At 36.4% G+C, this 14,532-nt stretch overlaps 1 protein-coding gene across 1 annotated transcript in view; it reads right to left on the minus strand.

Moving 5' to 3' along the window:
• The window catches only part of CCDC178 (coiled-coil domain containing 178), a 323,190-nt gene extending 320,585 nt beyond the window's left edge, over positions 1-2,605 (minus strand). Inside the window, exons 1-2 of the mRNA XM_049770918.1 lie at positions 2,557-2,605; positions 2,265-2,404 (exon numbers count right to left, since the gene is read on the minus strand). Of these exons, the coding sequence (XP_049626875.1) occupies positions 2,265-2,404; positions 2,557-2,605 (189 nt within the window). The remainder of the gene's footprint in view (positions 1-2,264; positions 2,405-2,556) is intronic.
• Positions 2,606-14,532: the final 11,927 nt, after the last annotated feature.

A 14,532-nucleotide genomic window follows, 5' to 3' on the forward strand; every position in this document is an offset into this window, starting at 1 on the left:
TTTGGAGAAAAATTATGTATTTTATGTATATTATGACAAATATAAAATATTTGTCAATAAAATCACTGAAACATGCATTTTAAAAGAACTACCATAAATACAAAACAATCAGGTCATAATGACAGTGAAAACATCTAAGAATAGTATAACACAGGAAAGACAAGTGAAAATCATTTCATGAGAGTTGAGATACTTCTCAGCTCATTTTATGAGAAATTTATATCATGTAATAATAAACTGCTAACAATGAAGGGTAATAGTAATACCATCTGAGATGGGTGTTTTGCTTTTTTACCCCATGATTAAAAATATTTGGCTAGAAGTTGCTTTATATAATGAGAAGAATTCTCTAAAAATACTAGAAATCTTCCTAATATAGAAAGGCTAATTAAAAATGAAAGATTGGTTCTAGAGAGAAACAAAATAGAACCTAATATCTAATAGAATTTCATCTAATAGAATTAAAAAAGCTGGAGAATGAAGGAGAAACTAAAGGGGAAAATGTTAATAAAGGAAATAATAACAAATATTAAAAGTGAACATGGAAGTAGATAAAATAAGATGCCTCCAGCTTTCTTGGATAAACACATTGACTCCTATTTTTAAAGAATATTTTTTTTAATTTGTATATAAATGCTTTGTATATCTGTTTAAATATATAATAACACATGTACTTACTATATAAAAGTCTTATTTATTCTGGAAAAGTTTAGCAAACAACAGTAACAAAAGCATCAAAAAACTAATGCCAATTATAAATGATCAATTTATAAACAACTCAGGCTCAATGTTCTCCTATATTTCTCAGATAGAGCTTTCATCTATTTAATTCCATTCATAGAATGTAGGAAGTATCAATCAGTCCTGAACTACTAGCCTAAAACCAGGACTCAGCTTTTGCTCCACAGCCTCTAATTTTCTAGCAGCCATCAAAAAGTGGGACGACCTTTCAAAATAATCAACAAAAGTCCTAGCAATACTTATCTTTATTTGGGCTGTGCTTCTAAAAGTTCAGTGAACAGGCTTCCAAAGTGGCATTTCATAGGCCCCACAATTATAGTGCTATCAGGTCAACTCATGCAGTGTCTGCGGTGGACTTTGAAGCATAGCAAATAAATACAAGTCTCTCCATCCCTTTGAGCTATCACTCTAGCCTTCACATGACTCTTAAGGGACAGAACACCCTAGACCAAGCATTATAAGTGAACAGAAATTTATTAGAGCCAGATCCGCTAAACAAAAGTAAAGGTTGAGGAGAGGGATAAGTAAGCAGAGCTCTCCAGGAAATCTGCCCTCTTTTTTTTTTTTCAACAGTTTAATTATGAATAAATTTCTCAAAAATAGAATCTTAAAAGGTAAAATTTTTTGTTTCTTTGTTTTTTGAGGTTTTTTGTTGTTGTTGTTGTTGTTGTTTGGGGGCCACACCTAGCAGCACAAAGGGTTACCTCTGTGCTCAGAAATCACTCTTGGCAGACCTCAGGGGTCCATATGGGAAGCTGGGAATCAAACCTGAGTCAGGTGTGTGCAAGGCAAATACTCTTTCCACTATGCTATTGCTCCAGCCCAAAGAGGTTAAAATTTTTATTCTTTCTAAATAATCTTTTGAACACAATTGAAAGCTACAGCAATTTCAAGAATAAACTCCTTTCAAAAAAATAAAGCAAAGTCAATATAGGGTAAAATGACAATCATATTTTCTTTTTCTTTCTTGTTTATGAGGAGGGAAGTTTGGGCTTATTCCTGGCTCTGTATTCAGGGATAACTCCTGGCTGATTTCATGGGGTCATATGTGATGCCAGGAATAGAGCTAAGATCAGCCCTATGCAAGGCAAGTGCCTTACTCATTGCACTATTATATTTTCTCACAAGAGACATACTTTGTAATTCCATAGGACAAAATAATTCGTTAAAGAGGGCATGCTGTTCACTTATATACCAAATCACACGTTAAATCATCTAATCAGTTAAGTGTCCCAAAAAATGATGTAAGAACTATTTAATTTACTAGTCAAATTGGCTTGTGAAAATTACTACTTAGCATGATTGCCTCCAGATAAAGAATGGGTAAGGATTAAAATATATTCAATAAGTTATTTTATCCTTCTGAAGAGATTAAAAATGTCTATGTTAGTAAATTATGCAACTAAAATAATCAATAAAGTTGTCCTAATGTTATTAAAATACTCCCTGGATTCTGTATTTAATAAACCTTATAGTCTACAAAAAAATTTTTTTAAATCATTAAATTTTTAAATGTCACTTACCCGTTTCAAATGTTCCTGTATTTTAGTTTCCAGACCATCAATATGTGAAATAATTTTGTTGACACATGGTCTTGGGATGTTTATTAATGCACAGCTGTGACGTCTGCATGGGTAGCTAAAGTAAATGTCTTTATTTACCACTAAAAATAAAGAAGATAATTCTACTTAACCACTATAAAGCAGTAAAAATTAATATTCACAAAACACAAACATTATTTTTCTTTGTTAATATGGAAACTCCTTTTTGTTTTGTTTTGTTTTGGGGTCACAACTGGCAGTGGTCATGTTTTACTCCTTGCTGCACACTCAGGAATCACTCCTGTTGGAGCAGCAAGGTCCATTCATGGAACAAGGGATCAAACCTGGAGTCATCTGGTGTGCAAGACAAGTGGCTAATCGCTATACTATCCCTCCTGACTCAGTCCTAATCTTTTTTAAAGATTATATAATTATGGAAAATAATTATAATAATTATGGAAAATAGTGACATATAGACTAAAACTTCAAAAATAATCTACAAGTTAAGATAAAATTCCCATTCATCACTTAAATTTAACAGCTAAACATGAACCAAAGTAAGGAGGATAAAAAAAAAAAACTCATGGCAAAATCATGATTTCCCATAGTATGATAAACCAAACATTAAAGAAATGCCCCCACAAAAGTAAAAAGGCAGAAAACAAGTTAGTCCATTAATTTCTATAAATCCTAAATCACTTTAAATTAAATTTAGCAACTAGAGAAATAGCATGGAAGATATTCACCATTCATTAGTTGACAGGGGTTGGATACCTAATCACATATAGTTGGTTCCCTAAGTCCTATCAGGACTGATCCCTGAGCACAGAACAAGGAATAAACCCTGAACACCACTGGATATGAGCCCCAAACAAAATTTACTCGGAAATATAATTTAAATTCTCTCTTCAAAGAGAGTCACCCAACAAGGTAAATAATATCCACCCACTTGTGCATTGAGGAAATTCTTCTTTAAATCCAGTAGAAGTTTCTCTTATTGAAAATAAATAAATAAAAGTTAGTCCCCTTCACCCTTTAAATAACCTCATTTTCTACCTTTCATTTCTGAAAATTAGAATCTCATATAAAGAGTGATTGATGTTCTCACTTTAACATTCAAGTTGTGCTCATCATAAAATCCACTCAGACTGATGTGCCTCGGTGATTCTAATCCTGGCAGTCCCAAATAGGCTGAAGGTTGCAGAAGCAGAACAGAGTTGTTCATGAAACTCCACCAAAGTGCTTACTTGCATTCTTTTGTCAGTAAGGGCTCAATTGGGTTAGATTATAAATGCATCCACTAATCTTAAATGCAAGACAAAAGAGGCTCAGTGCCTCAATGAGAATAATGTGATGAATTCATTTCAGTTGACCTTGAGCAACCTAGTAATGCTGTTGCCTCCAGACTGTCTTCTGTTTCAATGCCAACCCACAAAGTAATATTTTATATATTTTCATTGAAACAGTGGTCTTTTTAATATCTTTTGATTAAAGTAGGAATATATTTCTCTAAAATACAATATTATGAAAATTATATATTTATGAATAAAAATGTCTTTGCATCATATATATGAATATATAAATACATGTTTTTATATTCTGAGTAACATTTTTGCACACTAAAATATGCACCAAATATAAGATTATACTAAGCACTTTGTGTCATGTTTAATTTAAATATCATAGTAATCCTACAAAATGAGATAATTATCCTGATTTTATAAGTGAGGGAAACAAGGTTTAAGGAAATTATATAGGTGTTAGGGAGACAGTACTGCAGGCGAATTGTTTGTCTTGCATACAGCTGACCAGGGTTCAATTTCAGGCACAGCATAAGGTCCCTCAAGCATCCTTAGGAGTGATCATGAGTGCAGAGCCAGGAGTAAACTCAGTATCACTGGGTATAAAGAAGTTATATAACTTGTCCAAGTCTACAGAGCTGATAGATGGGAGAGTTGGAGTTTAAGCTACAGGTATGCATGTAATATATAAGCTATATTTTGAAGGTTGTATATAAGCTATATTATAAAGGATGCTGATAGTTTTTAATAATATAATTAAAATATTATGGCAAAGTAAAGTTAAAGTCCTTAAAAATAATGTCGTATTATCTCAAATGTCTTGCATACCACTGATTTTTAATGTTTGAAAGTTGACTCATGATATCAGAGCTAATATTCTCATGTGTTTTTATTGCCTTTGATGATACTTGGAACTCATACTTGATATGGCTGTTTTATATGTACAACGTTATATTTGTCCTTGTAATTTTATATACATATATATATATATATATTTTCATCTCTGTAATTGTTAAAAGACCAAAAAGCTAGCTAGTAAAAATTGCACATTATCTCCTACCTAATATGTTGAAACGGTGTGTTATCATTACCTATCAAAGCATTTTTTTCACTACACTATGTGTATGCACATATGGAGGAATAGATAGAAATTAGTTATTTAATATTTTTATTTATCTATCATTTTAAATATACTTTTGAATACTAATTTTTGTGGTCTAGTAATAATATTTTAATACGATAAAGTAGGGGGAATGGAATAATATGAATAAAAACTTGTTTTAATCATTTTTTGTAAATATAATTTTTATTTTAATCATAGTGGCTTACATATCATTGACAATAATATCTTAGGTACATATTAACATAAAATCAGGGGAATTCCCATTACCAAATTATACTCCCTCCACCTCCGTTCCCATCATACCTCCCATATCCTCCTCCCTCACCTCTGGGGCTGCCAAAATAAGTGGTCCCTCTATGCCTAGCTTACTACTTAGTGTCCTACACTTGTTTGGTCTTTGTACCTCCCTTATTTCCCACTCTGATTGGGAGGGGGGACTAGATAGTTCAAGTTATGTGATCTTGTTTGAAGAAGAGAAAAGTAATAAACTGGGGGGAAAAATCAAATACGCCAACAATGGGCAGAGTCCTTCTGGAGGCTCTCATCCTAGGTTTGAAAGACGAAGGGGGAAAAAAAGGTGAAACACCACAACAGTACAAAAAGAGGTGTCAAATAAAATATCCAGTGGGCACTCCAACAATAAAGATAAGCACCACATAAAAGGCATGGTCTTGAGATAAAAAGCATGGCAGAGCACATAAGGGAAGAAAAGAAAAGAAAAAAAACAATAATAAATATGAATGGAGACAAGAACTTCAATATCTACATCAAAACAAAGAAATCGACAAAGACTAGATAAATAAATAAAAAAAGTTGTTTTGCGCTTTTTTCCTTTTTTTTTTCCTTTTTTTTTTCCGTCCTGCACAGGTACAGTTAATATTGGGGTCATTTAAAAAGGAATTCCCTTGGCCTAAGAGATATAGGGTTTCTCCACTCTTGAAGCATTTTGTCATGGGATTAACTATAGACTCCTTTCAGGTTCATTTACTCTCCTGTTGGTGCTTTTGTGGTGTATGGAAGACTTTTGCTCCATCCTGGGTGATTAAATCAGACCTCTGTATGTAGAGATCTCGGTATCTACACAGGTCAGGGAGTGGAACTTATGATGACGTTTTTCTTTGTGGTTCTAGAAGTTCTGTTCTCTCAGTGTCATTTTAATCTGTCTTCTGTGGTTGGTGGTCTTGGTCTTTGTGCTGATCCTAAGATGGGGCCTGGGATAGCGTCTTTTGTTATGTTTCCAGAAGACCCATTCTGTCACAATTGTCTCAGACAGACCTCTGGAACTAGAGATCATGGTTGTTGTGCAGGTCATAGCTCAAACCCTAGACTGGTGCTTTTTTTTATTGGTCCCAGGAAAAATACAGTCCTGTCATGGTTCTATCAGCCAGTCATCTGTAAATCGCGATCTTGGCATTAGGAGAGACCAAAGGGTGACAAGTCTTCTGATTTTGTCTTATCATTAGCTGGTGAGGTAAGATAACCTGCTCTTGGGTCAAGTTGTTCCCAGTTTCCTCGTGTCAGTATATCATATTAGAGCTGACACTTATTGGTGTCCAGGCAGTATTAAGGATGTCCCGGATGGGATTTGTTTCCTGTGGCTATTGTGAAGAACTGTGCCATTTCTATGTCTGGAATCCAGGGTTCAAGGCTGAACGGTTGGTGTCTAATCACCTGGGGTCTAAGTTGGGTCCACATGACATATTTTCAAGGTGGGAGATGCCCCTGTATTATAAACAAGTATGAGTTCTTATCTCTAGTAGATAAGAGCTCGTTTTTATACATAAGATTTCCCCCTTTTTTTAGTGTGCCTTTGCAGAGAGAAATGGTGCTACATTGTATTGCCCGTGCATTTGAGGGTGGAAAGAGAAGAAAACAGAAATAGGTCACATCCCAAAAAGATAAAAATAGAAATAAAAATATAGTACTCACATATATATAAAAAGAAAAAAGTTAAAAAATGAAATAAAAATTAATTAAAGGAACAAAGTGGTGCAAGAGACTACCTTATGTTTAGGGAAAAGCAGGTAAAGAGGTAGTGTAATACAGGTCTTATACTCAGGATGGAAGTATAGGTTTCCCCATTGTCTTTTGAGATTTTCTTGTGGTGTGTGGGTTCACGGGCACCTTTTCATCACACAACCTGACCATCTTGAGAGTGGCAAAAGATTTGCAGCAGGGAGGTCATGGGAAGAGTTCTTGTACTGGGGATACTTTTAGAGCTAAGTTCGGTTTCAAGTAACAGTCCACATTTGGAACGGTTGGTAAAGAGGACCATGAAGCATAAGTCAGCAGGGGAGATGGTTGCCCTTTTTTTGCAGGGGGCGAGGTGTGGGTTTGACTGGTTGTCCCTTCGCTTGGGTTCTGGGTACTGGTTTGTTGGGGTAGGAGGTCAGTCTTGATACCTAATGGATTAAGAACTGAGGGTGAAGAGTTTTAATAAGGTGGGAAATCTAGATGGGATTGAGGGGTGAAGGGATAGTCGGATTTCCAAAGGGGGAAGGGGGAAAGTTCATGGATGGGGCAGGAGAGGAGAAAAGAGAAAATAAATTAAAAAGAAAAGGAGAGAGAAAAAAATAATTAAAAAAAAAGTAGTGAGAAGGGAGGAGAAAGAGCAAGAGAATGCTAGTTTGCTTGAATGTGTTCAATGAGTAGGGCCTGTAGTATAAGTCTGTAGGTCATAGTTGCTGAATCGGTGGTCTGGCTGGTCACGTGTTTCAGGTTCTAAAAGAAGGTATAACCTAGAAATAAAGGGTATGTTAAAGAGTTTTATCAGGACTTTCTCATAGTGCAAGCTGGGTATGGTATCTCGTGTGACTGAGCCCCGAGATGCCATCTTAGTTTGTCCACTCCAAGAGTGCCTGTGGGAAGAAAAGCTGAAAGGTTATTTTAAATATAGTAAGTTTAAGGCATTAAAACAGACTGTTATGAAATGATTCCGTTGGAGTCAGTGATTTCCCATGGTATTTTTTACCTGTAAACCTGTATGAGATCCCTAAGGGATTTTTATGGGCCTTTGTAGTAGAAGGCTGATTACATACCTATTCTCTCTATGCGGCTGTTTCTGCTGTTGCTAGTTTCTTTGTGGTATAATGTGTAGTCAAGTGTTTGTGTTGTTCCTCTTTCCTGTGTTTTGGGCACTGATCTCCAGTATATGTTGACTATCAGAGTGTTTGGAGTTTCTACCCTGTTAAATCCTTTTATTTGATTGTTGAGTATTAGTTGTAGCTAAGGTGTATGTTCCAGGTGCTTCAGAGTAGTGCCATCATTCTGTGTTTGTCTTTCATCTTCTGGCTTACTTCATTTAACATAATATGTTCTAGGTTCATCCACGTTGCTGCAAAGCCTGTGATTGTATCATTTCTGACTGCCATGTAGTATTCCATTATGTATAGATACCAAATCTTAATGATCCATTCATCTGTTGTTGGACATCAAGGTTGGTTCCAAGACTTGGCTATTATACTGAGTGCTGCGATAAATAATGGGGTGCACACATACTTTGGAATGAATGTCCTTCGAACTTGGGGGTATATACCTAGGAGAGCAATTGCTGGGTCAAATGGCAGCTCAATTCTGAGTTCTTTGAGCACTCTCCAGACTGTTCTCCATAAGTGTTGAACTAGGGGGCATTTCCACCAGCAGTGGATGAGAGTGCCTTTCATACCACATCCCCGCCAACAGAGATTGTTCCCATTATTTTTGATGTAAGCCATCCTCACTGGTGTAAGGTGGTACCTCATTGTTGTCTTGATTTGGATTTCCCTAATGATGAGTGAAGGTGATCATGTTTTTATGTGTTTGTTGGCCATCTTTCGGTCTTCCTCAGAGAAGTGTCTATTCCTTTCATATCCCCATTTTTTATGGCTTTATTTGGTTTTGGGGGGCTCAGCTTTCTGAGTGTTGTGTGTATTCTGGATATCAGCCTTTATCTGACATATTTAGTGCAAAGATTTTTATCCCATTCAGTTAACTGTATTCTTGTGTTAAGTAGGGTTTCTTTTGCCATGCAGAAGCTTTTTATTTTGATGTAGTCTCATTTGTTTATTTTTGATGCTAAAGTTCTTGTCATTGGCATTGGCATTCTATCATCAAAGACTTTTTTGATATATAGGTCTTCGAGTGTTCTGCCTATTTTTTCCTCAATAAACTTTATAGATTCAGGTCTGATTTCAAGGTATTTAATCCATTTTGAGTTGACTTTTGTACATGGGGTGAGGTATGAGTCAATTTTCACTTTCTTACAAATGGTTTTCCAGTTGTACTAACACCATTTTTTAAAAAGACTTTCTTTGTCTCATTTCAAGATCTTGGCTCTTTTGTCAAATATTAGTTGACTGTATATTTGGGGTCTTATGTCTGGAAATTCTGTTCTAACTCACTGGTCTGAGACTCTGTCCTTGTACCAGTACCATGCTATTTTGATCACTATGGCTTTATAGTATATCTTCAGGTTGGGGAAAAAAGAGATGCCACCCAGCTTCCTGTTTTTTTTTAGTATGTGTTTGGCTATCATGGGTCTTATGTGGTTCCAGATGAATTTTATGATTGCTTGTTCTAAGTCTTTAAAGAATAATGTCTGAATTTGGGTGGGGATTGCGTTAAATCTATATAGCAATTTGGGTAGAATAGTTATTTTGACTATGTTGATTCTACCTACCTATGAGCATGGGATACCTTCCATTTCTCTAGATCCTCTTCAATTTCTTTCTGAAGTGTTTTGAATTTTGTCTGGTATAAGTCCTTCACTTTCCTTGTAAGGTTGATTCCTAGGTACTTGATGCTTTTTGATACTATTTTAAATGGAGTTGAATTCCTAATCTCTCTTTCCTCTACTTCGTTATTTGTATAGAGAAATGCTACTGTCTTTTGTGTATTGACTTTGTAACCAGCCAATTTTCTGTATTGATTTATTGTTTCTAGGAGTTTTACTGTGGACTCTTTAGGGTTTTCCATGTATATCATCATGTTATCTGCAAAAAGAAATAGCTTGAATTCCTCTTTCCCTATTTGAATTCCTTTGATTTCCTTCTCTTGTTTGATTGCTATTGCTAGGACTTCTAAGACTCTGTTGAATAAGAGTGGAGTGAGTGGACATCCTTGCCTAGTACCTGACCTTAGTGGGAATGCTTTCAGTTTTTCACCATTAAGGATAATGTTGGCTGTGGGCTTTTCATAGATAGCTGTAACTATCTTGAGAAATGTTCCTTCCAGACCTATTTTGCTTAGTGTTTTCAACATAAATGGTGTTGGATTTTGTCAAATGCCTTCTCTGCATCAATTGATATTATCATGTGGTTTTTGTCTTTTTTATTATTGATGTGGAGTATGACGTTGATTGATTTGTGTATGTTGAAGCATCCTTGCATCCCTGGGATGAAACCCACTTGGTCATGGTGTATAATCTTTTTGATGTAGTGCTGGATTCGGTTCACTAAGATTTTGTTGAGTTCATTATGTTCTATGTTCATTAGTGAGATTGGTCTGTAGTTTTCTTTCTTGGTGGTGTCTTTGCCCTCTTTAGGAATCAGAGTGATGTTAGCCTCATAAAAGGAATTGGTGAGGATTCCTGTCTTTTCGATGGTTTAGAAGAGCCTGTGGATCAGTGGAAGTAATTCTTCTTGGAATGTTTGATAGAATTCACCTGTAAAAACATCTGGGCCTGGACTTTTGTTCCTGGGGAGTTTCTTAATTACTGTTTCAGTTTCCTCGACGTGATTGGCCTGTTTAGGTTTTCTAAATCCTCCTTTTCTAGTCTTGGAAACTGGTAGTTTTCCAAGAATCTGTCACTTTCTTCTGGATTCTCTAGCCTAACTGAGTATTGTTGTTTATAATATGTCCTCATGATGTGTTGGATTTCTTGGGGTTCTGTTGTAATCTCTCCCCTTTCATTTGTGATCCTGCTTATTTGGGTATTTTCCCTCTTTTTTTGGTGAGTCTTGCCAGTAGTTTGTCTATCTTGTTTATTCTTTCAAAAAACCAACTCCTGGTGTCATTGATTTTCTGTATTGTTTTCTTAGCTTCTATGTTGTTTATTTATGCTCTGGTTTTTATTATTTCCTGTCTTCTGATTGTGTTTGGGTTTCTTTGTTGCTGTTATTCCAGCTCCTTAAGATGGTCCTTTAAACTACTAATTTTGTCGTTTTCCTCTTTCCTGACATCGGCTTGTATTGCTATGAGTTTCCCCCTGATTACTGCTTTTGCTATGTCCTACAAATTTTGACAAGCTGTTTCTTCATTGTCGTTTGTCTCAAGGAAGCTTTTTATTTCTTCCTTGAGTACCTCTTTAATCCAGCTGTTTTTGAGCAGCATGTTCTTTAATCTCCAGGTTTGGAATTTCTCCATTGCTTCTTTTTACAGTCAATTTTGACCTCTGTTGCATAGTGATCTGACAGGGTGCTTCTAATGATCCTTACCTTTGTGATTTTATGCAGGTTAGATTTGTATCCTAAGGCATGGTCTATTCTGGAGAAGGTTTCATGTGGACTTGAGAAGAATGTATATTCTGCTTTCTGGGGGTGAAGGGCCCTATATAAGTCTATTAGCCCTAGTTCTTCTAATTTTTCATTAAGGGCTCTTATTTCTTTGTCAGGTTTTTTTTTTTTTTTTTTTTTTTTTTTTTTTTTTTTTTTTTTGGTTTTTGGGCCACACCCGGTAACGCTCAGGGGTTACTCCTGGCTATGCGCTCAGAAGTTGCTCCTGGCTTGGGGGACCATATGGGACACCGGGGGATCGAACCGCGGTCCGTCCAAGGCTACCGCAGGCAAGGCAGGTGCACCTTACCTTTAGCGCCACCGCCCGGCCCCTTCTTTGTCAGTTTTCTGTCTTGTGGATCTATTCAGTGGTGATATTGGGGTATTAAGGTCTCCTACTACTATCACATTTCCTTTCATGTGTTTTTTCAATTTTGCAAGTTGTTGCCGTACATATTTTGCTGGTTCTGCATTAGGTGCATAGATATTAACCAGTGTTAGCACTTCTTGGTCTAGTGTTCCCCTGATCAGTAAGTAGTGACCCACTTTGTTTCTGATCACTTTCTTGAGGTTGAAAGGAATTTGGTCATATATAAGAATGGTTGTCCCTGCTTTTTTTTTTCTTTTTTTTTCCATTGGCCTGGATAATTGATTTCCATCCTTTTATTCTAAGCCTGTGCCTATCTTGAATTTCTAGGTGTGTTTCTTGTAGGCAGCAAATTTCTGGTTTATGTTTTCTAATCCAGTTCTCTGTTATGTGTCTTTTAATGGGAGAGTTTAGTCCATTAACATTTAATTGGATTGTGTAATTCATCTCTGAGTAGGTCATTTAGGGTCGGTTTTGTTTGCGCAAATAATGTGAGCTCATTTTTGTTTGAGAATGATTTTAGTCTTCCCTCCCATATGAATGATAGTTTTGCTGGTTAGTGGACTCTAGATTGAAAATTTCTTTCATTCAGACTTTTAAATATGTCATTCCACTGTCTTCTTGCTTGAAGTATTTCATAGGGAGATCTGGTTTGATTCTAATGTTCCTTCCTTTGTATGTGAGGTTTTTTTTTTCTCCCTTATTGCTTTAAGTAGTTCGCCTTTCTCTTTGTTTCTTGCCATTTGAATTGCTATGTTTCTTGGAGTTGGTTTGTTAGGGTATATTTTGTTGGGAACTCTTTTCACCTCCTGGATTTGCTCAGATGCATCTTTCCAGAGGGTGGGAAAGTTTTCTGCTATTATCTCCCTGACTAATTGTTCTCCTTTGGCTGTTTCCTCCCCTTCTGATATACCTTCAATTCTTAGATTGTTTCTTTTGTCTTTGTTCATTAAATACTGGACTTTTACTTCCAGTGCTTTACCTTCTATTTCTTTGTTGGCATATTTGTTGTCTTTTGTTTGCAGTTTATCTTTGAGTTGTTCTATGTGATTCTCGAGCTGTGCGATTCTGCTCTTCTGGCTTTCTACATTTTTACGAATTTCTTTTAATTCTGTTTGTATGGAGTCTTTCATGTTTTGTAGCAATTCTTGTTTAAGTTGGTTCATTTGCTCATCTATTGATTTCTTGTAATCTCTAGCCAATGTGTCTTTCATTTCTTATAGCATGGCTTGGAATTCTATTCTCATGGCTGCTTTTAGGTCTTCCTCTCTTGGGTCTGTGCATTTTGGTGGACATGGAAACTTGTTCTGATTTCTCTCCATCTCCCCTGTTGTTAATGTTTTCCTTGGTTTTCCCATCCTTCTTTGCATTTATTGGCTTTGCTTGGAGTGCAGTGCCTTCAGGTTTCAGCCCACTTTTGCCACCTGTGGTGTGTGGCTGGGTCCCTTCTCGGGGTATGGCTCTACATGAGTATGTTGGGGGATGTCACTGAGTTTTGGTCTTTCCCTCATCCTCCAGACAAGCCTGGTCAATCGTCACCCCCTTCCTGCCAGACAGTGCAGGTTCACTCCTGGCCAAAATGGTAGAGGACGCCGTTGAGCCTAGATCACTAGCCCTCCCCACCTGGGAGGCAGCCTGTGCTTCCTTCTTGCCCCTATAGTCACGGGATTCCCTGACTCCGTCTCCCTGGGCTGTGTATGATAGATTGCTGAGTTGGCGATCCCCACACTGCTCCCACTATGCTCAGGTCGGTGGTCTTCCCACCCTCTCCTGGCCTGTCCCGGGTGCTAGGGGTTCCCGTGATTGGGCGCCTTACCCTGGCTCCAGTCGGGGATCTCCCCACACTCCCTCTGGCCTGTCCCGGGAGCTCAAAGTTTCCGTGAATGGGCACGTTACCCTGGCTCCAGTCTGCGATCTCCCCACACTTCCCCTGGTCTGTCCCCGGAGCTCAAAGTTCCTGTGAATGGGCCCGTTACCCTGGCTCCAGTTGGAGATCTCCCCACACTCCCTCTGGCCTGTCCCGGGAGCTCAAGTTTCCCATGAATGGGTGCCTTACCCGGGCTCCAGTCGGCAATCTACCCACACTCCAAAAATGTGTTTTAATCATTTATACAAGATATAACATTATGAGTTACAAAAAAGAGCTATAATTTATGAACAGTCGTATTCTATTACATACATGTTATAAGCTAAAAGTTTTCTTTTCAAATTTCTTCTCTATTAACTATTATTTTCTTTTGTTCTACTAATAAATCTATAAATCATTGTCCTTCCTCTCTAAGTTTATACGATGCATATTAATTTTTTTCTGAAAAGATCTATATAATACAGGTACATATTTAATCCCATGTCTTAAATTAATTGATTTACTTAATATTTTATAAAATGTACTCAAAATAAAAAATTATGGATTATTTGTAGGCAATAAATTCTAATCTAGAATATTAATTATAGAATTCGTGTTCTCATAATTTTAGGGTCTATTATCAATAAAATATAATTCTGATGACAAAAAATAATATTTGACTATATATAGCTTATAAAGGTTTACTGCATTATTTATACTCAGTTCTCACCTTCAGTGTTTGTCATTTTATTTTCATGAATAATCTCAGCAGTTTCCTGAGGGCCCTTATATAGGACCATAGCATTGTCTTTAAAGAGAGAAAAAATTCAGTGAGCAGTTAATATAAATTTAAAAAGCAGTAAAATCATGTATAAAGTCATATTGTAAAATCCCTAACCTTAAAGAAGTAACTATAATGCAAACAATAAACTAAACCCACAATGCAATACCTTTACATGTCCTCTCTTTTATCTTAATCTTAACTTTTACAGGTTGATAATAGTCAAACAGAATGCAACTTTTAGAGAGAAATGTTACCAAGATGATAAAGTACAAGACCCCAGTCTTAATCAGTCAAATATCAATTATTACACAACTATTAACAACAAAAATAGATCTGGAAAGACTAGGAGTTTATTGGAG

The sequence above is a fragment of the Suncus etruscus genome, chromosome 3 (genome assembly GCF_024139225.1).
Source record: "Suncus etruscus isolate mSunEtr1 chromosome 3, mSunEtr1.pri.cur, whole genome shotgun sequence".
In the NCBI taxonomy this organism is placed as follows: domain Eukaryota; kingdom Metazoa; phylum Chordata; class Mammalia; order Eulipotyphla; family Soricidae; genus Suncus; species Suncus etruscus.